Genomic DNA, 27,555 nt, shown 5'->3' on the forward strand with positions numbered 1-27,555 from the left:
TTCATTTAAGTATTTGAATCACAGCAGCCGATTTAGTTGATTTTCAACGTTCATCTTAAACGGGTTCCTACAGCAGCCAACCAACCATCCAGCCAATTCGTATTTTGTTTAGTGTTGCGGAAATAAATTTAAATTTTAAACAAAAAATAAATAAAATCGAAGAAAGGAATAAAGTGTTAACCTCTTTACAAATAATTTAAATAATTTGTGTTGATAGTTGTGCAAGTTTTAACAGCCGGAAGTTTATTTGTTAACCTTTTTTGACAAATTCTTGGTGTAACATCCTGGGCTATAAAATTGCTGACACTTTTCTGTTGCTGACTTTTTTATTTGATTTATTTAAATAAAAATTAATAAATCTGGAAAGAGAAAACGGGGTTTTGAATTATTTAACAAAACCAGCCTCTCAACATGTTTTTGGTCCTTGCTGGTTCGGTTTTATTTGACATTGTCGTTGATGTTCGACCGACCACCACTCGGTTCTCTGCATGTGACGTACATAATGGCGTTAATAAATTATCCATAAAATGGTTTGTATTTTTTAATTTCAAAATTTTGTTCCTTTTTTATTGCCATTTCAGTTTGTAGTGCCTTCTGTTTGTGATTAGTTGATGAAGGTGGACAGTGAAACCCTTTGCAAGTAGATAATTTTCGAAGAACATAAAAATACACAGGCCTATTTTGGTATATAAAGAAGATGTACTGGGTCTCCAACTGCCTATAAAAGACAACATCTATGTGTATTCTGTTGTCTACAGAAACAATAGAGGTCTTGCATTGCCTATAGAAGGTTCTACAGGTGTTCTAAAGACTAGAAACACCTAGAGGTATTTTTCTGGCCAACAGAACCCATGGAGGTCTACTGAACATTTAGATGCTTTCTACAAGCCACAGAAGACCTAGAGGTAATATTTTGCCTATAAAATGTCTATATGTCTATAGTAGAGGTCTTATTTTGTGTAAAGGCTAACGATAGCTTGTATACTTTACAAAACACCTAGAGGTATTTTCTGGCCATTAAAACCCATGGATGGTTTTGAAGGCCTTGAGGTATTATTTTACCAACACCGCACTTAGATGTCTTCTACTATATAAAACGAACAGAAGGCATAAAGATCTTATATTGCCTAGAGGTGTTATTGCCTAAAAACCTTGTGGTCCATATAAAATCTACAAGTCAACACATTTATTGTCATATTTTGACTATAGCAGACCTAGATATCCATAGTTAGGATATACATATAATCGTTTGTGGTCACCAGACCCATAGACCTCTGGGTATTATAATCTACATAAAATTGAGAGGTCTTATCAAGTCAACAGAACACATGGGCGTCTTCTATATTCTACAGAATACATATAGGTCATATTTTGATTATAGCAGACCTAGATATCCATAGTTAGAGATAGCTTACATAGTCTACAGATATCCTGGAGATCGTTTGTGGTCACCAGACCCATAGACCTCTTGGTATTATAATCTACATAAAATTGAGAGGTTTTTTCAGGACAACAGACTACATGGGCGTCTTCTATATTCTACAGAATACATATAGGTCATATTTTGACTATAGCAGACCTAGATATCCATAGTTAGAGACAGCTTGTCAACACTAGACCAAGAACTCTACTGTCTAAGACGAACTGAAGACCTAGAGATGTTATATTGTCAAGAAGTCTTTTATTGGTCTAGAAAAGTTAGAGGTTTTAATGTCTTAAGACCCAATCCTCTATAATAATATAGGTATTATTTAATATATAAGAACCTAAGGATCTAATATTTCCTATATAAAATCTAGCGGTATATTAAAATATCCACCTAGAGGATGAAGTCTTCAGAAGACCAGGAGTCTTACATTGTCTATAGAATACCAGATACCTTCAGTTATTTCTATTAATTTGTTTCTCTATAGAAGAGAAGATCAGTTAAAATTCAGTTAAAAATTTCTGCAGTTAGCATACCAGTAGTAGTGGCGATTTGGATTTGTATTCTATATTTTGGGGATTTCAGATGTGATTCGTAGTAAAGTTGCACCACCAACCTTGATAGATCGAAATTTAATTGCTTTAGACGTCCTAGAATTCTTCTATTGTGTATTGATGCCCCACATTGCTTACAGAAAACATGAAGATATTTATTGTCAGTCATCTATTTGCTATAAAAGAAATCTGAAGGTCTTGAGGTTTTTTACTCTCTATAGAAGACTTGAAGGTCCTCCACTGTCTATACAGGTATGATAACCTTTGAGGTTTCGAAATTTTTTAATAAGGTCAACCATATTCTTTATTCTTTTTATTAGAGATTTTGGGGATGTCAGATGTGATTCGGAATATAGATCGAAATATAATTGTTTTAGAGCCTAATTTAACATGTTTTGCGTTTTTGATACCAATCATCGGAGAAGACCTAGAACTCTTCTATTGAGTATTGAAAACCTACGTAGGGCCTACGTTGTCTATAGAAAACTTGTCGTCATTTTTTGCTATAGAAGAAATCTGAAGACCTAGAAGCCCTACATTACCTATAGAAATCTTGCAAGTATTTATTGTTGGTCATCTATTGGCTTTATAAAAAATCTCTATAGAAGACTTGAATATCCCCTATTGTCCATAGATGTGTTAAAAAATCGTCCAGTGGTACCAGAAACGTTAGGGTTTCGAAATATCGGAAGTTCCGATGATCAGTATACAATTCTATTTCGATTGAAATCATGATAGAGCTCACAATATTTATAATAGAGATAGATATTTGAAATTATACATAAACATTTCTACTTGTCCTAGGATGTTTGCAATTGGAAATTGGCCCATTTTTTGCTGTAGCCCCCATTTGACAATACCGTTCTATTTTCGGTATTATGATGGCGATAGTCGCATTTTCCTACCGAATTTGGCTGTAATTTGGCATTCCGAGTTTTTGGAAGCTGACATATCACTATGCAGAAAATATTAATTGTCTAAAGAGGACCTATCTATTGTTTTGACATATATAGGAACCGCTAACAAACATATATACAGAAAATTATCAATATAAGTCCATGTTTTGATATAGCCCCCACATAAGGGTTCAAACCCATTTTCGGTATTTTAAATATTTTAGTCACACTTTAATGTAGGTCCGTGTTTTGACATATTGCTCATATATAAGTTCCCGCTTTTTCGAAGGTTTTATAATTTTGGAATTCCAGAATTTTTGGATAATGAAAGGCATAATTGGAGGGGATTATCGATGTAGATTCATGTTTTTAAATATCCCCATATTAAAAAGTACCCGTCTCTTTTTCGATATTTCGAAGTTTTTAATCGCATTTCTTCACCGAAATATCTGTAATGTGGCAATCAGGGTTCATGGAGGATGAAACACATATGTGCAGAAAATGTTCGATATAGGTCCATGATTCGAACATTTGAAGATCTTAGCTGCATTTTCCAACCAAATAGATTGTAATTCGATATTCTAGGTTCCGGGACAAACATTCCTGACAAACATCTATGCATAAAATTGTCTAAATTGTTGGAAGATCCTAGACGTTTTCTTGTCTTTATAAAAGACCTAACGAGCTTTAATTGTCTATAGAAGGCCTAGAGGTCTTCTATACCTTTTTCTATACTAAATATTGAATTCTGCCATTATTTTTATTAGCTATAGAGCTATTTGCTATAGATGACGTATACATAGGCGTCTTATATTCTCTATATTTTATTGACCATCAATGCATTTGATGTCCTCCAAATTGCATCCCATTTATTACCTTTGTGTGCAAAAATTGTGAAATTTGAGACCATTCACCGAATTATTTCAATCTCTGTTCTGTTTTACGTTCTGCTATTTTTAAATTGCTTAATAACGATAAAATAATACCATTTGTTGTTTTCAAAAATAATTAAAAATAACTATTTTTCTCTCTTCTGCCCATGCAAAAAATAAAAAAACACACACATACACACATCTGCTAAAAATGTTATTAGTTAGTTGTTCAGTTTCAGCCATGACCTTCCACATTCGACAAAAATTCTATTTTGTAATAACACGCAGCCAAACAACAAATTAAAAATTATATTAAATTTCGGCAAATTTCATGATGAGTTGGAGGTGGTAGATGCTGGTGGCATCATGTATGTGAATGGATGGTAGGATAGTTTGTTAATATGACTCCATTAGAGATGGCGATTTGGATTTTTATTAGAGATTTTGGGGACTTCAGATGTGATTCAGAAAATATAGTTGTACCACCTTGATAAATCGAAAAGTAATTTAATTGAAGGGCCTTCAGATCTACCCCAAAACATTAGTTTTAAATAGAGTCTCTCTAAGTACCAGAAAATTTTACCCAAAATTGCCCATTTGGAATTTAGAGCAATTTCTACACCTTTTCTGGACTTTTGTATACCGTTGTTAAAACCAATAAGTCGTTATAAAAGGCATATATCTACTGTGTGTTTTAAATTATAACACATGCCCTTCTATTTTAATTTTACGTAATGGTCATCACAAATTTTCGCTTAACCTAACACCATTGTAAGCGTATAATGTGAGACCACACATACCTAGTTCGATGTTATGTTACACAAAGTATGTAGTTTGAAAAACTGTTGGCTATTTGCAGAAAATTACGATTACCACCACCACCAACCGGTTCCCCATGTCGGCGTCCTAGTTGTTATTGCATGGCTTTTATTATTGGCATACAAAAAATTATCCTTTGTTCAAATATGACAACACGCAGGAAAGTAATAAACGTTTTATTGTAGTATTTCACACACACACACTCATACAAAAATTTGATAGTTTTCAATATCCTTTCACTTGTTTGACAATTTTTAAAAATGTGTTCAACACTTAAACCATTTTTAAATTATAATTAAACTGGACAATAATTCGTTTATGAGAAAAGTAAAAAATATCGGCAGAGCATTCAAAATTCCTTTATTAGTTCGGGAGCATTATATGAGGACTAGGACATTATAAATTGTCTGCTAGTAGATTATTATTTATGCTTTGAGAAAATAAAATTCCAAATTACAGACACTCATGTTAGAAAACTGAACAACATACCGGCAATGTTGTTCAAGTTACTATCAACGACCTTCCATTGTGTATTGAAGGCCTAGAGGAGGCCCTACATTGTCTAAAAAAAAAACTTGCAGGTATTTACTGTCGATCATTTTTTTTGCTATAGAAGAAATCTGAAACTCTTGAGATATTCTACTCTCTATAGAAGATTTGGAGTCCTCTACGGTCTATAGATGGGTTAAAAATCTTCTAAAGCTGGAAAGATGTTTGGCAACCTCGAAGAATCTGAAATACAGCTAGAACCTTTCTTGAAAACATATCGAAAATTTAGAGGGACTGATGTATGGTGGCTATTTAAAAATAGAAAATGAGGTCAAAAATGGACCTATGTTCCACAGAGATATTTATCACCCTCTGAAATTTTAGCCCGAAATTTTATATTACAATTTCTTCGATGGTAAAATGCAGCTAAAACCTTAAAAATATGGGATCGATGTTAAAATAACCAATTCGAATTCCCCTGAATGCCAAATTAGGAAGTTTTTCTACCCAATGAGATCCCAAAGTACCAAATTACAGCCAATTCGATGACCAAAATAACGAACATTGGGGTGTGCTGTTATATGGAGGCTATAACAAAACATGGACGGATATATCCCATTCTCAATACCAAATATCCTAGGAATGGTAGCAATTTTGTTCCAAATAACTTTTTTCCTGAAAATTGCGAGTTTAATCGTGCTTCCAAGAGATGAACAGGAACCCATCTATATATAGATTTTATTCAGATTGGAACAATTTTGATAGTTTTTAGTAGGAAGTTTTTCTACCCAATGAGATACCAATGTACCAAATTACAGCCAATTCGCTGACCAAAATAACGAACATTGGGGTGTGCTGTTATGTATATGGACTATAACCAAACATGGACCGATATATCCCATTCCCAATACCACATATCCTAGAAGTAGTAGCAATGTCTGTGCAAAAAAGCATTTTTTCCTGAATATTGCGTGTTTCATCATGATTTCAAACGACGGACAGGACTAAATCTATATCGTTTCCACGACAGAGGGGATTATGATCCGAAACGACCCGAGTCTTAATCGGTCATCGTCTGTCATCTCAGTCCGTTGTGTAAAAGCAATAGGGCTGCTACAACAACAACAACTAAATCTATATAGATTTTATTAAGATCAAGAATATACTTAATGGGGCCTCCGATTAATATTGCCATGAAAGTTTTAATTTGGAGGGTGCAAAAACTATTTTCTTTAATTGTTGATTTTTTACTCATTATTAACATTTTTTTAATATTTTTATTTTCCAATTTTTTGTAAATTTTCAAAAATTAATTTAATCCTTTTTATGTTTCTTTGCAGAACCTGATGTCGGTATGCCACAGCATGAGGCTCAACGCTATTTTACCCAACTCTTATCCGGGGTGCAGTATTTACATCAGCGAGGCATTACACATCGTGATTTGAAACCAGAAAATCTACTACTAGACGAACATGACAATATCAAAATATCCGATTTTGGAATGGCGACCATGTTTAGGTATTTAGGTACACTACAATTTATAACATAAGTGATGAAACGAACATTTCAAAACAAAATCATAATAACAAATAAAGTATATTAAATAAAATTATTGTCGAAAGAAATTGTCGATTACAGTAGAATTAAAATTAATATTGTCACAGGTTGTTGATTCATAATTAAAAATGTTCAATATTTAAAAAAATATATATGATGATTTATTCTGAGAAGTAATTGTACTGAAAAGATGTGGATCGCCTAATTGATAACCAACATAGTCGGTCGCACCATACTTAGTCCTTTTCTTACTGCATTCAGTATCAATGTTCAATATTTTTCCAAAACTAGTCAAAACTATATTTTTTTTAATATCCAATACTTTAATTTAATTGCTGTAATCGATTATTCTTCTTCTTCTAAACACTTAATATTTGAACAAATTTAATCTAATTCCCTCTTCTTCATTTCAGATGCAAAGGCAAAGAACGTCTGTTAGATAAACGATGCGGCACGCTGCCCTATGTGGCCCCTGAGGTCCTGCTAAAACCATATCATGCACAACCCGCAGATATTTGGTCATGTGGTATTATTTTGGTAACAATGTTGGCTGGCGGTATGTGTCTGTCCTTCTTGACATTATCCTCATCAACATCTTCTACGTTAGCTGCTTGCGGCTCATTTTCTGCAACTTAACTTTTCCGTTTTTCATTCATTAACTAACTTCATGTTTTTCTTATACTACTACTTGCACTTCCATCACTTCTCTCCACTCTACACCGATGTTGATTGTTTGGTTGGATGTGGTGGGCATAATATATATAGTTGATTGGTTGCCGTGGCTGTAAGGCTCACTCCTTCCTCCTTCTTGGCTAAACCATCACACCACACCAACTTCAACAATTAACTTTTCTTCAGCATGACATCCTAAAGAAATAATGTGTGTGCGCGTCGTATCATTATCATCATCATCACTACACAGTGCATCGTTCGGTTGTTACTTCATTCAAGAGAGAATATTCAAGTGTTATGTTGTTGTTTTTGATTTATTTTGTTGTTGTTTGAATTTCTCTATATAAAAGTGTTAAATTTTAAAGGAATTTGTATCAATTTTTTTGTTTGTTTTGTTTTTAGTTTTGTAAGAAATAGTTAAAAACATTTTGAGGTTAGAAGTTGTTTCTCAAGTTTTAATTAAATCGCCAATAGAAACCAAAAAAAACATTTTGAAGGAGACTACTTGTTTTTTAGTTTTTATGGCTTAAAATTTCCATAAAAACTAAATAACAAGTATTCTCCTTCAAAATGTTTTTTTTGGTTTCTATTGGCGAAGAAGAAATTATTTAGTTATAGGAACCATTGTGCTTTAACAATAATTAATCTCATACTTTATTATCGAGAATTGTAAATGAATACCCTACACAACTATGTTGTCAGGGTATTATAGCTTTGTGCAGGCCCAAAAGTTGTAACGCCGCGAAATATTGGTCCTAGACCCACCTTTAAGTATACCGATCGTCATATCTCGACTAGCTGAGTCGATCTAGACATGTGTGTGTCCGTCCGTCTGTCCATTATAATTTGTAAACACGATACAGGCCACATTTATGGACCAATCTTCACGAAATGTTGCATGTAGGACGGGTTCTGGCCAATGAAGACCCCTATTGTTTGTGGTAAAGATCGGTTAATATTTAGGGGATGAAATGGACCAAATACTAAATTTTTGTCGAAATTTCTGGTCGCTCCGGAGGCCGCAATTATGATCCAAACATCGTGAAATTTTAAATGGAGAAGGGGATCGGGCCAAAGAATAAGCATGCAGGTTTTGATAAAGATCTGTCAATATTTGGAGGGTCAAATGGACCCTGACTTTTGTATGAAAAATTACAATTTTTTTTATTCTGGGGCGTTTATACTTGCTCCTGAAGGACATATGCCCGAGAAGTTGATAGTATATCCAAGAGGAGTAGTTGACCTTTAAATTGATACCAATTATATTGTCGTATGTACTCGGATGTGGAAGTTACACTTAAATATTTACAGGTGCTTACGTATATCATTTAGAAACACATTGTCACTCTAGAGGGGGGAAATGTAGCGCTGATCGCGTTGAAATTTTCCATGAGGATCCGGGTATGGTTAAGGACAACGACTATACTTTTCGGTGATGATCAGATAACAATTTCGGGATGAAGTGGACCGAAAACTTATTTTTGTTGCGTTTTTTTTTTCGATTCAATCTATAGGCCAAAATTATAAGCCGAACATCACAACACAACCCACGGTGAAGGGAATATGGGCAAGTAATTAGAAGGGCTGTATTGAATATTCGGAAAATAAGTCCGAGTAAGGAAGAGGTGCTGTTGACCTCTAAACGGCAAGAAGGTGAAACTATAACGAAATATTACCAAGGCTCGTAATAAAAATCCGCAGAAAGAAAGAATTCCGTGGTAGTTGCGTAGGGTATCGTATGGTCGGCCCCGTCCGACCATACTGCTCCGCTCACTGGTTTTGTTATATTTTTTATACAAGATTATTAGAAATTAAATTTAATATTTTATAAGACAATTTAGGGCAAATTAAAAATACCAAATTTAAATTATAATAATCTAATTTGAAATTTGTAATAATAATATTCAAGAAACCAAGAAACTGTAGAATACGTATTTCCTACAGAGAAAATTAAAATCTGGCATCACAATGATTTGCATCGTATTACATCGTATCGTATCGTATTACATTTTATAAACGATAACTTTTCATTGGAATAATTCGTTTTTTCTATGAATTCTTTTAAATTAATTAATCTCACATTTTAATATATCGTCTATTAACGATAATTCTAAATATCTCTGTATGAAATTAACATGAATAATGTACAGCTATTTCCATTAGCTTCTAAAGAATTTTTATTATATATTTTATGTACGATTATTAGAAAATAATTTTAATATTTTGTAAGGCATATTAAAAAAAATTATTTAGAAAATATCAAATTCAAATTATAATAACCTTACTTAAAATATATAATGAAAATGATCTAGAAGCCAATAAAAATAGTTCTACTTATTTCTTATAGAGACATTATCCCTCAGATATTTTCCTTTCGATCATTTTTAGGCTATGTTAATCTTCAGCCTAATTTTCGTACTATTTCATGCATTTATTACAATTTCACTTTAATATATCACTTCTTACATCTCAATATTTTCTTTGAAATAATAAACTATTTTTTAAATATAATTTATTTTCAATAATGTTTATTACCAAAGCACCTGCATGTCACGATTTATGTTTAGAATAAAAATATCTCACATAAATGTGTTAAATCAAAAAATGGATAATTAAAAATTTGCACAAAATGTCTTATGAATTAAAATTAAAAAATAATCAATACACCGATTATGTTTTGTCATGCAATCAACAACTTCCTCCGTCTGTCTTGGTGTCTGAAGTCCTATTTGAGTGTTGATATTTAATTTTTGTTTTTTTTTAATATATACGGAAGCCTTGTAAAAACATGGATCTATGTTGAGTATTTTCTTAGAAAAGGGTTTCATGGAGCAGAAGTTTGGAATAAAAATTTACAGCCTCGACAAACTTAAATGGCGAATATAGGGGGGTCTTTCTTTATACATAGGAAACATTGCAACTGATGCTAAATCGTAATTCTTCTGCAAAGATGTTTTGAACCTACGTGAACTCGGAATGCCAAATTACAACCACTTCAGTTGAAAAATGCTGTTAAGACTCCTAAAAAATTCGAAAATTGTGCGGGTCTTTTTATGCCAAAAGGTGGATAATTTTCGGCATAACGTTTCAGAACCCGGAATGCCAAATTAAAGCCACCACTTTGAAAATGCGGCTAAGGCGTACAAAATACCGAAATTGGAACGGAGCCTTCTTATGAGAAAGCTATATCATAACATGGGCTTATTTTGAAAATTTTCTGCATTTTTGTTCAGCCACTTCGGTTGGAAATGCGGCTAAGACCTTTAAAATACCGAAAATGGGTTATGACCTTTATGCGGGAGTTAAATCAAAACATGCTCCTTTATCGAAAATTTTTTGAAGAAAATCCTTTCACAAACCCCTAAAATACCGAGCTATGTCAAAGCATTGACTTATTTCACCATTGAAGAACCCGGAATGCCGAATTACAGAAATTTTGGTTGAAATACTCCAAACACCAAATAATGGGGGGTTATCGTTATATGAAAATCAAATTAGAGCCATTTTGGTTAAAAAACTTGCCCTCAAAATACCAAAGTTTGGGAGGTAACGGTTATGTGGAAGCTTTTAGTAAAAAAATTGTTTACCCAATGATAATCCAAACCAGTGAGCGGAGCAGTATAGTCGGACGGGGCCGACCATATGATACCCTACACAACTACCACGGAACTCTAACTTGTGCGTATGTTTATTTCGAGCCTGATCAATATTTCGTGATATTTGCACACAGCACATCTTCCTTACACTGACATATTTTCGAATATCCCAATATTCTGTACAGCCCTTCTAATTACTTGTCCAGATTCACTTCACGGTGTGTTGTGTTGTGATTTTCGGCTTGTGGCCTATAGATTGACTCGAAAAAATACAAAAAATTTAGTTTTGAGTCCACTTCATCCCAAAACTTTATCTGATCATCACAGGAAATTATAGGCGTTGTCCTTGACCATACCAGGATCCTCAAGGAAAATTTCAAAGCGATGAGCGCTATATTTCCCCCCTTTATTGTGGTAATATGTTACTAAATAATATATGAATACGTAAGCTCCTGAAAATATTTACGTGTAACTCCCACATCCGAGTACATATGACCATATAATTGGTATCAATTTAAAGGTGAACCACTCCTCTTGGATATACTATCAACTTCTTGGGTCTATGTCCTTCAGGAGTAAATATATACGCTATAGTATACAAATTTTGTCATTTTTCACACAAAAGACAGGGTCCATTTGACGCGCTAAATATTGACCGATCTTTATCCAAACAGGCATGCTTATTCTTTGGCCCGATCCCCTTCTCCATGCAAAAATTCGCTATGTTTGGGCCATGATTGCGGCCTCTGGAGCGACCAGAAAAACCGACAAAAATTAAGTATTTGGTCCATTTCATCCCCTAAATATTAACCGATCTTTTCCAAAAAACAATAGGGGTCTTCATTGGGCAGAACCCATCCTACATGCAAAATTTCGTAAAGATTGGTCCATAACTGTGGCCTGTATCGTGTTTACAAATTATAATGGACAGACGGACGGACACACATGTCTAGATCGACTCAGCTAGTCGAGATATGACGATCGGTATACTTAAAGGTGGGTCTAGGACTAATATTTCTTGGGGCTGCAAAAAGCTATAATACCCTGACAACATAGTTGTGGAGGGTATAAATATAAAACCTGCTCAAAGCCCTAAAAATATTAAAATTTGGGAGGTACCGTAATGTGAGTGTGGTAGAAAGTGATAATTTTTTATTGGTAGATTTTATACCCAATGAGAAACCTGCCCAAATTACCGAAATATAAAAGGTTTTATTATATGGGGACTAACCTAAAAATTGGTCAACATGGTGAACATTTTTTATATGAAGATTTGTTTTCCAATTAGACCCCAAAATACAGTCAATTTGTTTAGACAAGTGCCCAAAATACTGAATAATGGGGGTACAGCTATATCTGGCGATTGAAACAAAATTTTATCAAAAGCTCTATGGGGTCTCCAACGACTTTCCGAGGTGTTGAACATTTAGTGACACATTTAATATATCCTCCACAAAATGGTGACTGATAAAAAACCATTATTCAGTTTAAATTTATTTATTTTGTTTTTCAATTGAATCCAAACTCTGCACAAACTGTAATATATTTCTATAGAAAACCTTCTCCAGGACCATCTGAAGATTTTTGTTTCTATCTTCGATAAATATATCCCATTGATAAATGTTTTTAAAAAGGCAATCCCCTGGAGATCTTGAATATTTTAGAGTGGTTCTATATCTTTACATAAGGACTATATCTTATTATAAGGACTACTGGCTAAATTATTCCTAGGAATGATAATCAATTTATCTAATTACATTTATGTTAATAATACCCAAAGATATGCGGCATTTTTATCTAAGAAGATTTATTAAATGTTTGATAAATATTCCAAAAAATCAGAATAAGTCCTAAGGATTCGATTGCTTTTTATAAAAACAGGCGAAGAGGCCTCATGGATTTTTTATAGAATCTTTCGTATAGAAAATTAACTCTTTCATAAAAAATATTAAAAAATCAACAGCGGTGCTTAAGTTTGAATTTTCGTTTGGATTTTTTTTTTTTTTTGGGTCATTTAAAAAAATTAAATCTTTTTATTGAAAAGTTTTAAAAATATAACCAAACTAAGTTTTAGAACAAAAAAATCAATTTAACATTCCCAGAAACTGGACATCATAAAGGATATCTAGCCTTTCCTTTTTTAGTGTCCGATTATTTAAATATATCATTATATCATATATAAGTGTTTATAATTTTCTTTAGTATTAAAAACTTATTTAAACTTGTGTTATTATTTATAAATATTTTCATTATTTTATATATTATCATTGTGTGTGTGTCACTACTGTCATTGTTATTATCACCAATATATGGAATCGCCAGCCAAATCACAAAATAAATAAAATATAAGCAATACAATATAAAACAAAATATAAATTTAAATTAAAGCAAATCACCACCATTACAATTTATGTCTATTTATTATTTTTTTGGTTTTTTTACATTTCAAATTCATTTTTGCTGTTTCTTTGGTATTCTAGCTGTAGATTTTCTTGTTTGGAAAATAATTTTTAAATATCATCTAAAGCTTTTATACCAAAGCTCCAGCTTAAATTGCTTGCCGCCACCACCCAAAAATAAAAAAACTGCACCATTAAAATGAAGCAAAAAAATAACATTATAAATTATAACCACCATGGACGTCATCACCGCCCTGCAATTGCCACATATATAGAATATCGAAACCATTAAAATAATCAATGTTGAGGCTTTTTGTATACATTATTAATATTTTGTTTCCTTTTTCAATTTAGAATTACCCTGGGATGAACCTTCGGTGCAATGCCAAGAATTCATCAATTGGAAGGATAATGATCGTTGGTCCACCCAAACACCCTGGAGTAAATTGGATACATTGGCTATTTCCCTATTGCGCAAAGTGCTGGCCACTAATCCTAGCCATCGTTTGACATTGGAGAAAATTATGGCCCACAAATGGTGTCACATGGAATTTGCTGATAATGGTAAGCAATGGAGATTTTTTTTTTAATTTTTTTATTTAGTGGATTCGAGTGAAAATATCAATGATTGTAATCAGTGGTGATCAATTATCAGTGATTGTGGTTGTTATTTTGCTAAAGCTATTAAACTGAGTTTCGTTACCGTTGTTGTGGGAAAACTTTTGTTCAGGTACTTAGTGACTCTCAATGTTATTTTAAAATATTCTGGGATTCACTTTGTACCTGGCCTAACGTTTTCACAGATTCCGATTTAATTTTGTAGAAAAAAATGTGAATTACTTTTTAATTACTAATCAACAGATATTTGTTTTTAAAAGAAATGCGCATCTTATCATAGCTTTGGCGCTTTAGCTGTATGATAGATTTGATACCTTCATAAAGCTAGATTACCAAAGCATTGAAAATGCGCCAAATCTGCGAAAAAAAAGAAATAAAAATACGATTTTGTGAAAAGTTGTCGGAACATCATTTAATTTAATTCTTATAAATAAAAGATCCAAAAAACCAGTCAGAATAAGAATGAAATTCAATTGTCAGCCATAGACGAAGGATTGTTTTTTACAGAGCTACTTGAATCCTCTTTTTATAGAAAAATTATTCCATTAAAATTCAATTTAAATAAAATATTTTAAAATTTTCAGAAGACAAACTATTTCTATGTTATAAATGTAAGCCTCATAACAAAAAGGCTCAGGATTATTTGAGAATGTTTTAATATAAAATCAATTCACACGGCGAAACGGAAAAAATATTCTGTATAGAAAGAAATTCTTAGAGTCCCTTAAGATTCAATCAACTCTCAAAGACCCTAAGATTTGAGGAATAATTTTGTTATAAAAAAACAAGAATAATCCCGAAGATCACATGTTTAAAAAATCCTTGCATGAACATTTTCATATTGAACAGAAGAAGTCCTCAGAATACTTTGGGTTTATTTTCTTTAAAAAAATTATCCAGATAAATCTACACTTTTTTCTGTGAGGAAAATTAGATCTCAGAAAACTCGGAAGTATTTTTTTTCTCAGGAAAGCCTTTTCAAAAAAATTAATCGCCAAATTTTTTAGGTTATTCTATCAGACCTCAAAAAATGAGGAGATATATTTTTTAATGGAAGATTAGACCTTTGTTTATATTAAAAAATCAATTCGCAGGACCACTAGACGAATTTTTAAATCCTTAGGTTGTTCTATCAGACCTCGGAAAAAGTTGAGTTTTTTTAATAGGAGGTTAGTCGTTGGGAAATCGTTTCTAAAAAATCAATCGCTAAGTTCACCCGGATATTTTTTTTTTTGTTTTGTATAAAAAATCAATCCACAGACTTCATCTATCCTTAGATTGTCCTATAAGAAAAATCGGAGGTATTTTTAATAATTTTAGTCCTCGTTTCTATAAAAATCAATCGCCAAGTTCACTATAGTATTTTTTTCTATAAGAAATTAATCCCCAGTACTGCTGGACGAATTTATCAATATTTAGGTAGTCCTGTCAGTTCACAGGTTTCGATAAAAATCTATCCTTAGACAGACATTGGAAATGTTCAGACCTAAGGACCCTAGAAGAATTTGTGAAACTGTTTATGAAGACCTTCGGAGAATTTTTCTTTAAAAAAAAAAAAAACAATTTTGTCAAAAAATAGTCCTTCAATTCTAAAAAGTATACCCTCAGAACTAACTGATATGTTTTTTTTAACGAGCAGTCCTAATAACCCATGACAGTATTTTTTATAAAAAGGACATTTTTCTTCGAGGAGACATTTTTTTCCTCATCCTCATATCCTCAGAATATGTTTTTCTGTGAATAAGAAATGTGGTATATAGTCCTCACGACCTACGGAAGGATTTTACTTTCTATACAAAATTGATTTTGTTAAAAAATAGTCCTCAGGATCTCCTAGAGATTTTTTTCCATTGAAGACTTTAATTATAAAAAGTGTATCCTCACAACTAACTGATAGGTTTTTTTTAAACGGACAGTCCTCAGAATCCATGACAGTATTTTTTTATAAAACGGACATTAAGGGGACATTTTTCTCCGAGGTCAGTCATAGAAGGCCCCTCGGGGACATATTTTTTCTCAGGATATTTTATTCTGTGAACAGTGAAAACTTGTTTATAGTACTTCAGAAGATTATTCTTTTTATAAAAAATAAATTTGTAAGAAAACATTTACCCTGAGGAAAATTTGTTCTGGAGGATTTTTACTATTGGAAATTTAAATTCTAAAGAATGTATCATCAGCACTAACTGATATGCTTCTTTTAAAAAGAGCAGTCCTCAGAATCCATGACAGTACTTTTTATACATTTTTTATAAAAAGAACATTTTTCTCGGAGGTTTGTTACAAATTTGTAACAAAAAATAGTCCTCAAGGTGATGGAGGATTCTTTTCTATTGGAAAATTAAATTAAAAAATGTATCTTCGGGACGAAATGATACGTTTATTTACAAACGAACAGTCCTCAGAACCCATAACAGTATTTGTTTATAAAAAGGACATTTAGAGGACTTTTTTCACAGAAGTCAGTCATAGGCACCCTCGAAGACACTTTCTTTTTCAATAAAAATTAATTTTGTAAAAAATAGTCCTCTGGATCCTAGAGATTTGTTCTATTGAAAACTTTAATTCTAAAAAGTGTATCCTCAGGACTAACTGATTGCTTATTTTAAACGACGCCTTGAGTGTCGGATTAATAAACGACATTTTTAATGACCTGAAAGTTGCCCCTGTGGACAATCTGCTACCATTATAAAGGATCTGATATATAATATATAAAAAAACACAAAAATCGTCGAACTACTAACCAGAAAGTCGTGTTATAAGCTAATATAATTTTTTTGTTAAAAAATTTGTATTTTAAAGTTCTAATTTAAACTTTAGTTTTTAATTTTGTGTTAAATATGATTTTTATTTTTAATTTTGCTTTTGTGTATGTGTTTATGTGCTTTTATACATTTTGAGTTTGCATATTATTTGATCTTTGGTGATTTTAGCTGTATGGTTGTTTTCGAAAAACTTTAGATTCCATAGAGCTTTATTACCAAAAACCAAATGATTTTTGCGTTTTATGTTCATCATTTTTTATTTAATTTAATTGCCAATTGTGATATTTTGTATTTCAAAAAAAAAAAAATAAATAAATAATCAATAAAAATTCAAAAACAATTTCTAATATTTCTTTTCTCTCCTACAGATCGTGCCCGTGACCTGGTCGATTCCGCCGCTGCCTTAGAGATACGTTCACCGAAAGCCAAACGACCCCGCCAAATGTCCAGCAATCATAGTGGCAGTAACAATCTCGACGACTCAATATCACGCAATTATTGTTCACAACCACTGCCAGTATTCCGTAATGATTTCGAGGCTCCTGCCAATCCACAAGAAGCTGATAATTTACCAGCAGCAGCACGAGAACATCGTCTCGGTTTCTGTTTCTCACAACCGGCAATGTTGGACGATTTGCTGCTGTGTACACAAATGAATCAAACACAATCGGCATCACAGAATCTCTTCCAACGTTTAGTGAGACGTATGACAAGATTCTTTGTGTCCACGCGACATGATGACACCCTAAAGCGACTAGTGGCCACAATCGAAAAACTCGGATATACTTATAAAATATGTGAAGATAATTTGGTAGTTACCATCAGTACGATTGATAAGTCGAAACTGAATTTAGTATTTAAGGCACATCTCATTGAAATGGATGGTAAAATTTTGTTAGATTTCCGTTTGTCGAAAGGTTGTGGTTTAGAATTTAAACGGCGTTTTATACGAATCAAACAGTTGATGGAGGATATTGTGCAAAAGGGACCGGTAACATGGCCCATTGCAATTGCCACTAATTGTGTACCCTAAGAATGGGGAAGATGTTTTTTTTTTTATTTCTGTGTTTAATAATAAGAAGATACTTTTTGATGAAAATGTGTTTTTTTTGTATTTTGTTTTTTCATTTCCTATTTATTTTTAAGATTTTTTTTTTGTCTATTCTTATTCTGTTCCTATGTGAATTGTTAATTTTTTCCCGAAATTTGTTTGATTTATTAGATGTTTCTACAATAAAAATTTAAATTGCAAATAAAATCATAAAAAAAACAAAGATAAAAATGTGGAGCTACTGAAAGGGAATATATGTATGTATTGTCTCTATAGAAGGTTTTAAAGACAAAACCATTATCGATCAGAACGGTGTTGTTTAGCCTCTCAACTTTGTAGATGTCCAGTGGGTTTTGGAACCGATCTTGGCCTTGTGGCTAGGTTCCCATTCGTGAAAAAATAAATTAAAATATACATCATATCCCTGATGATAAAGATTATTTATAGATGACCAGAAATTTAAATGCCACACCAGGGAAGTTGAAGGAAATAAGACGGCATTTTCCTATTAAACCCTCAAAGTCATATTTCTTAGCCTTTAATATCTTTATAAAATAAATACCAAAAATGTTGTATTTTATAGACAAAAAGGAAGATATATCAGTAGTTATAGAAAGAACAAGGTTGTAGTTCTCACAAATGATCACAAGAAACTTAAAAGTCGATCAGACTTTCGCCCATAAAGTATTCCAAAACATCGTCTCCCCATATAATCATAATCGTGGAACTTTAATGGTCCAAAATCCCAATTTATTAACATAATTAAAAGTCGTGAAAATCAAACTAAAATCGTCCTTAATTCATCAAAAAATCAACTCTAACATAACTTTATACATTGTCTGGAATCCGGTTCATTATACTTCGAATCAATTCAGTCGTCATTTTCTTTATATGTGAAATAACTTTGCAAGCTTAAATTTGATTCGTAAATATGCCTACCGCATTTCCTTTTTCAAACTTTTGTTTTCTTTACGATTTCAAATTCCTATTTATCATTACACTGTTCCTACACCACAGTTTTTTCAGCTTTCTTTATAAATATAATTATTATCTTGTATTATGTTTTTAAATACTTTTAAATATTGTCACAAATTTTGTTCTAGTTGTAACTCTTTTAAAATTAAATTTCTATTTTTTTCTTCTTTAAATCCCTTTAGTGTTTATTTCTATTGCTTAAAACGTATAATAAAATTACATTAGGCAATTTTACTTGGGGCAATTGCCAGTTTGTTGGCGAGAGAGGTTAAAGGTTGACATTCTCCTCAACTCTCTCACCTTTAAACTTCGGAATTGAGACATTTAATATTGCCTAATGTAAATGAGGACTTATCTAAACTACAAAAATTGCCTTAAATGTAGACTTGTTGTTTTTTTCTAGTACGAATAAACTGTGAACAAATAAAATTATATATTTTTTATAAATAAAATGAAATCAATTATATATTTAAATTTTCAACGATCTGGCAATTACGATAGGTAAGTAGACTCGAGATAAATATCATGAGTTATTTAAGTATTTGAATATTGTAATATTTTGATCAATATAAAACATAACAAAATCCATCAGCCGCTGATTAGATGAGGTTTTTCTATACTCTTAGCCTCCAAACATTTCGAAGAATGCAATGTGATATTGTTCTATAGCATACGGAAAAAAAGGAAGCCTCAGTTTATTAATCTTACGATGATGATTTTATAAAATAATCTTCCTTAGAAAAATTCTCATAATCCTCATCTTATGAGAATTTTTCTTTTTTATAAACAAATTTCATCGCCATATACTTCATAAAAAGCGAAATAAAATTTTCTATAATTCCATAGACCATAGGCTGAGGATATATATATATATATATATATATATATCAGGCGGCAGCAAAAAAATTTAGCTATTTTTAGTGGGAGATACCAGAAGGAGTGGACTGATATTCCCCATTATCGAGCCTGTTTTAAGTTTGAAAGAAATATTACGATGTGCACAGCTTTGTTGAAATCGGTTACTCCCTTCGTGAATTATCGTGAGCACCAGCCAGACAGATACATAGAAGGGCAGACATTTTTAAATGGACTCCATATTATCTCAGTCGAATTTGATCCAAAGCAACATTGGGTCTAAAACAATATTTCGAGAGCAGCCAGACACACAGGAGGATGGACAAAGGAACGCACATTTAAAAATCTACTCCAAATTATCTGAATCGGATTTGATACAAAGCAACATTGGGTCTAAAACAATATTTCGTTGAGGCACATTTTTGCCATAGCAAGTGTATAGGTATAACCTCATTAGCCATAAGGCTCAGGGTATAAAAACATGGCCGATCAAGAACAAGATACGTCATTCTAAACTCAATTCAATACGCTGTAGAAAATTTCGTGTAAATCAAACCAAGATAGGTTAGAGTCAACTTCGTTAACATTAAAAAAATAGTCGATATTTAAATTATATTAGATTAATGGCATCTTCTATCCCATCTTAAAATTCCTTTGAACCATTTCTGCAAAATTTATGAAAATCTGTTGAGTAGTCCCTGAGTTATTAGCATTTGAATTCAATGCTGCTCCGAAACACCCCCTACTAATCGGTGCTGTGCGCCTGTTACCTGAAAATGAAAAATCACACAAAAATCGGTCAACGAAAAAGGCAGTCGACTGAAACTTTTTTACTTGCTAGATATAAAAAAATATTTTAGATATTGTCACATAAAAATCCAGACTTTTATGTTCGCCTAATACATTAAATTACTGCAGCATCATTATTATTTAAATTAAATGATTTTTTTTAATTGACCAATGATGTTAAAAACTACTATTTTGGCATTTTGACTCCATTACCAGGAAATCGGAAAATGTAACCGTTAGCTTTCTTCTTTTTTTATTTATGTAATAAAATAAAATCATGTTACTAAAACTTACATTGGTATATCGATTCAACAATCTTGCCAACATTTCAAAATCAGCTGAAAAAAATCACAGAATTTGATGTGAAGACCTTTTTCTCTACACCTGATACTTCGTATATTGGGGAAGATGATGAAAGTTATTTGTATAAATGAAACTAGAAGAATAATTGATTAGGCGAACAGAATTATGGGATATATGTTTTCCAAAATGCAAGCGACAAATGTCATTGGAACCAATTTTTATATTTCTGTGTGCCTGTTGCAAAGTACAGTCAAAGGGCAGTCGACTGAAACTTTTTTACTTGTTTTATTTTTGATATTGTCACATAAAAACACAGACTTTATAATTTTTGTTCGCCTAATACAGCTGCATCATTATTGAAACTTCTTAAACTTAGCAGCATGATTTTTTTAAATTAACCGACCCCAATCTCAATTACTAGATTGGTTAATATCAGTTTTCATTACCAGGCAATCAGAAAATGTAACCGATAGTTTTTTTTTTTTGATTTATGTAAAATAACATGTCACTTAAACTTGCATAGGTATATGTGGGTGTTCAATTTCAACAATGTTGCCAACATTTCAAAATCGGCTGAAAAAATCGCAGAATTTGATGTGAGGATTAAAATGCGTGTTTTGTTCGCTGTTTTTCTTTGCACCTGATACCTCTATATAATGGGGATGATCAAAGTGGTTAAAATCTATATCTATCAATGAAACCAGAAGAAGAATTCATTAGGCGAACAGAATTAAGGGACATCTATCCTCCCAAATGCAGGCGACAATTGAATTTAATTTTTCTGTGTGCCTGGTACAAAGTACAAACAGCTGAGATTTTATCCTTCAATTTTTTTTATTTCCAATTTTACCTACATATTGTCATTGACATTTTTGTATATGAAGTACAAGGCGAACAGTAATGATAAGTAGTATGTATATTTCTCTCAGTATCAAAATCATCATCGGCATAGGATTATTATCATCTGATCCCTGATACACTTCTTAAGTAGTTTTTTTGTTTCCCTCATTTCCTTTCTAACCAAGTATTGAAAATAAAAAAATTAAATTGAGGCCTCCCTCCCTGGTAGCAGCCATATCATATATTTTTTAATTGTACCACTGTAATAGGCGCTCAAAACTATTAGATGATATGATTACATGTAAAATAAGATGTTACTAAAATTGCATTGTGGTATATGTAAGTATTCGATATCAACAATGTTGCCAACTTGTAATGTTTCAAAATCAGCTGGCTGTAGTAATCGCAGAATTTGTGCAGGAAAATAGTAGACTTTTTTTATACTTTTTTCTGTGCACCTGATACATGGTATATTGGGAAAGATGAAAGTGATTTTTGTTTTGTTTTAGGCGCTCAGAATTAAGGAAAAATCTATTTCCCAAAGTGCAAGCAACAAATGTTTTTTTCCATTTCTGTGTGGCTGTTACTAACAGCTGAGTCCGTCGGTCAAATGATTTGTTTTGTCCTTCAAGATTTTTTTATTTCCAATTTTGACCACCCCCTGTCTGTATTTAATAGGAAGATCATGGACGACCTTATATACACTTACATCATTCGATCACATCATGTGCCCCTGATACAATTTTTTAGAAAGTTTTTGGATTATTGATATCCCCCGAATTTCCTTGCCAAGTAAGGATGTTTGTTATGTATGCGAAGAGGAATAATATCAGGTACTCATAAAAATAACGGTTTAATAAAAACATAAAAATATTCTGAAAGTAAAACTTAGGGAGTGGAGGGAGGAATTGAATTGCAAAGATAAGCCACAATTGTTTTTCCATTACCAGGCATTCAGAAAATGTAAACCGTAGCTTTTTTGTGATGTTACATGTAAAATAAAAACATGTTATCAAAAATTACATTGGTATATGTGGGTGGTTCGGTTTAAACAATGTTGTCAATATTTGATACTTCAAAATCAGCGAAAAGAATTGTAAATTATAAACTCGTTGCCAGTCTCGGTTTCCAAACATCGATTTTAATTTAATTTGAACCTCTAAGTACTCAAGAATGTCCTTCAAAATTTTAAAAATGTTTGAAAATATAGCCGAACTTTAAAAAAGACTTGCGGGCACGATTACTTACTTACTTGGCTGGCTTGTGACAGAACAGCCAAACTTAAAAAAGATTTCCAAGCGCATCGGTCTTGTGCGCATCTAATCCAATTTGATAGACAATTTTCGGAGATAATCTTTAATATTTTGATCGGCCTCCAGTCTCGGCTTCCAAACATCGATTTTAATTTAATTTGAACCTCTAAGTACTCAAGAATGTCCTTCAACATTTTAAAAATGTTTGAAAATATAGCCAAACTTTAAAAAAGACTTGCGGGCACGATTACTTACTTACTTTACTGGCTTGTGACAGAACAGCCGAACTTAAAAAAGATCTGCAAGCGCGTCGGTCTTGTGCGCATCTAATCCAATTTGATAGACAATTTTCGGAGATAATCTTTTGATCGGCCTCCTGCGTAAGCTAACACTTGGCTCGCTTTTATATGCCTTTTGAGCTGTGGCATCTTCGTTTATTCTCACAACATGGCCTAGCCAACGTAGTCGCTGCAGCTCGTCGATGTCTATGTCGATGTCCGAGAATAGATAATACAATTCATGGTTCATTCGACGGCGATATTCAACGTCGACGTAGATCGGCTCATAGATCTTTCGGAGAATTTTTCTCTGAAACACTCGAGAGCTGCCTCATCTGCTTGCGCAAGTTTGGTCTGGCTAGAGGTGGCCCCTTGCTTTTGAGTATGCTTATTTAGACCATAGTAGTATCTGTTGACCAACACTATTCTCCTCCGGATTTCAAAGTTGATGTTGTAAGTATTGTTTATGGCGGTAACGAGGTATATAAAATCTTCCACTACCTCGAAGCTGCAGTTCTCAAGTTCCACAGTTGATCCGAGTCTTCTGGACATCTTGCGCATTGATACCATCAGCTTGGTCTTCTCGCCATTTACTGCCAATCCCACTTTGGCAGACTCCTTCTCAATTCGTTCAAAGGTGACTGTTACCGCACACAATGTTCGACGATTACTCAAAATCGAATTATTCAATTGGTTCCAAATTTTAACACCTTACTCTCGAGTCTAGGCGTACATAATACTTATATAAAATAGTATAAATGGAATCCAATCTGAGGGAAATTTCGATTTTCAGTAAAAACTCAGGGAAAAAATCTGAATGAACTATATCTGAACTACTTAATAAATGTTGGAATATATATCCTACACTATTAAAATTATCTACAAAAATACAGTCACGCAAAAATAAATAATTTCTGGGTCGGACCGCAATAAAGAAATTATTTGAAATTGTTATGATGTGAAGAATAGAGCTCCTGGACGTCCCGAATTCTTTGAATAAAAAAATCATTTTTAAATATTTTTTCATTGTTTTATTGTTTTTTATATTCTTTCAACGTTTCAGTTATTATTTCAAATGTTCAAATATATATGTATATGCATTTATGTATGTTTAAGACTTTGTTTTATATACGAGATTGTTTATCCATTTGTTTGTTTTTTTTTTTAATATTTAAGTAATGCAGTTTATATATACGTATGTTTTTTATGTATGTATGTATGTTGGTATAGTTTGTAATAACAACTATTTGCTAAATTTCATTGTTTAATTCTTAATATTTAGGCTATATAATTCATTTACACAGTAGATTTGTATATAATAATATAATAGTAATAATGGGTTTTACATATGCATATTCCTATTCATTTTCTTTATAGATTTATACTACAGTGTCTATATGCTGAGATATATAAATAACATTCTTCAGATTTTAGGCAACATAAAAAAACATATTTATAAATATAAATAGTTTTAATGTATAACAAGTTTGAAATAAATTTTTTTAAGCTAAATACTATTGTCCCATGATTTACAAGAAAATATACATAAAAAATATTTATTGAAACTCATATATAACAAAAATTTCAAATGGAATTAAACATATTGATGTAATAAATCAACAACTAGATATTTTTAAAGAAACTTTTATAAAAAATGTCTCGAAGATAAGAATTTGCTAATTATGAACATTAGTGACATTGAGAAAAGGGTGAATATCGTCATGGACGCCACTCAAGTCAAAAATTGGACCTTTTGTGCACCCTAGTGACTTTCCACAAAAACATGACCAATTGTGAAAGCGTACTACTTGGCAACTATTGCACTTCATATAAATTCCCATGGACACATTCTCCATCTCAAGGACTATTTCAATAATTAAACTATGCCAGTACGGGGTGATAATGTTTAATGCAATCCAGTAGATTGAAAACTTGTCTTGAAAGGAGGAATTTTTCGTGGCTCCAAGAAAAGGTACAAAAGATATGATAGACCATCATCTAATATTATACATGATTTATGACTTGCATGTTGTAAGAAACCACACAGAATTTTCTACACAAATATATTGCGAATAAGATTCTTAAGATTTATATCAAGATACAGGTCGCAGCCTTCCATAACTTGGAGTTAGAAGCAGAACTAGATTAAGGAGAGTATGAAGAAATACACAACAGTAAAAGCTGTTACAAACAGCAACAACTGTTTGGTAAATACGATATTGATACTCTAACAGTCTTCTCTAGAATAGATCCCATTAAAATAAATGGCTCTGTCAACAATCTGTCATGGTTTGGCCACAATATCTAATCTCATCTTCTACACTTTGGTTTTTTACTCTCTTCTATCTACTTCATAGAAATACTCAGGATGAAGTGAAAGCTGTTGCTGACTGATTTGTGACTAAAAATCCCATAAATAGGATAACTATAGGCCCATTTTGGTTTCGTCTGCATGTTACAAACATATAACATTGTATTTGGTGGTGTATAAAGAGAATACTACAAAATACATGGACGCTGAAAAAATCTCTTATCGAACAGGTCTTACAAACAACTTATCTACTTTTAGACGGAGTCTATGAAACTTAAAGGGTATATTTGTTTGAAATCTAAAATTGTCAAATGTCTCATTCAGACAGACCACTATTGATTAATCTCCATTAAATATGTCAACCTCGTTACATACGAATAAAAATGGAAATTTCTTATGGGCAGTTATCGAAGACTTCCATAAAATTATAAAAGACTTCTACAGTTACTCAAAGGATCTTCCTACATGAGTTTTCAGAAGTAAAATTATGGAACATTTCTACAGGTTTTCTTATATACAGTTCTTTAAAGGATCTTTTTACAGAAGTCCTCAGAATGAAACTTATTATTAGAAGTGCTTAAACAGTTGTCAGTTTGCAATCGAACAATGTTGATTGTGAATTCACAAAAAATACATAAAAATGTATTTTATACATTTTTATGTATTTTTATTATATCAAAAAAAATAAATAAATAAATATTTTTTTTTTATAAATCATGGACAATAAGTATATTAGAAGTCAGACTAAAATATTGTCACATGAAAACAAACTAGGTTTATAGGCAGATGGAAACTGAAATTAGAAATATTTTAGTCTTTCTTTCCTATCCCAAAAACTCATCTTTTCTTTCATGAAACATTCCTAGTCTGACTTCCAAAATAATTTCATAATAAAATACATCTTTTTTAATGAAGTAGAAGAGAGAAACTTAACAATTTTCATATTAGTTGTTATATGTTATGTTTTGTTATTATGCATGCAATATGTATATGTTTACAGTTTTAAGCAATATATAATTTAAATTGATTTCAGTTTAGATTCATTTTTATTTTTTTCTTCACAATAATAATAATGTTGATATTATATAAATGTTCTTAACTTTATATTTTAATAATGCTGGGCTGTTTTTTTTATTTTGTTATTTCATAATAATAATTATAATAGAAAAAACGACATTTTACGTTAATATATATTTTTTGTCTATATTCTTTGTACAATTTAAGGCATATTACATTGTGATTTTTTTATATTAAAATTTAATGAAAAATTAAAAAAATGGTTAGTTGCTAATAACATTTACATTATATTAGGAATATTAACAACAAAATAAAAAAAATTTATTTTTTAAATATTCTATATATATATATAAATATGATTACTTATTTCATAGATGAAATAACAACAAATTAACTTAAGAAAATAAAAAACAACAATAAAGAAAGATATTGGGTTACTTAATAATTTGATTTGTTTTCTTTTTTCTTGGAAAAATAATGCACACAATGATGATGATGATGTTGTTGTTATTCTATGATGATTTTTTGTATAAAAAATATTGTTAAGAAATAATTAAAACTTTATGACCTCTTTTGTTATATATATATTTGATTTTGAAATCAAGGTACATATATGTTGTAGATGTTTTTTTTAATTCCTCATAATATTTGATTTCTATATTTAGATTTTAATTTTCTTCTTTTTTTTTAATCTTAATGTTACATATATATTGTTTTAGTTTTTTTCATTGTTTATATTAATTTTAGTTAAATATTTATACTAGTAAAAAATTGTATTTTTATGTAAAAAAATTCATAAGAAACAAGATAATGTTGTTTTCATTTCATTCGGTATTCTTTTTGTTTTCAATATTTGCACTTAAGTTTTAGAATATATTTATTTAAAAAAAAAATTCTTGTATTTGGGAAGGAAATAAAGTGGGGGAAGAGCTTAATGAAATTATATGTTAAAATGGGTCAATAAATATCATCAATGATCGTTTATAAAATACAATTTTTTTTCACCTAGGGCAAAATCATGAACGCAAACGATTACAATCAGAAATATTTTGTTAAGGGGATCAAGATTTTTTTGTAATATTAAAAGCTGTAAAACGAGACTAAAATTAATATATAAAAGAATGTGTGTATAAAAGTACAGTCGAAATCGTTTATGACGACATATCGGTTACAACGACTTCCCCAAAGGTCCCGAGTCGTCCTTTATTTGTATCGTTTAT

The 27,555-nt window shown here is 31.6% G+C and overlaps 1 protein-coding gene across 1 annotated transcript; it reads left to right on the top strand.

Annotated features, from left to right (window-relative positions):
- Positions 1-502: 502 nt before the first annotated feature.
- LOC133328384 (serine/threonine-protein kinase grp) lies at positions 503-17,702 on the top strand. Its single transcript, XM_061536954.1, has 5 exons — positions 503-530; positions 6,397-6,574; positions 7,027-7,169; positions 13,635-13,844; positions 17,032-17,702. Exons 2-5 carry the CDS (start codon positions 6,411-6,413, stop codon positions 17,694-17,696), a joined length of 1,182 nt encoding a protein of 393 aa, XP_061392938.1. The 5' UTR covers positions 503-530; positions 6,397-6,410; the 3' UTR covers positions 17,697-17,702.
- Positions 17,703-27,555: the final 9,853 nt, after the last annotated feature.

Source organism: Musca vetustissima, unplaced genomic scaffold (genome assembly GCF_032173495.1).
Source record: "Musca vetustissima isolate MV318-11 ecotype Yass unplaced genomic scaffold, APGP_CSIRO_Mvet_v1 utg18572, whole genome shotgun sequence".
NCBI lineage: Eukaryota > Metazoa > Arthropoda > Insecta > Diptera > Muscidae > Musca > Musca vetustissima.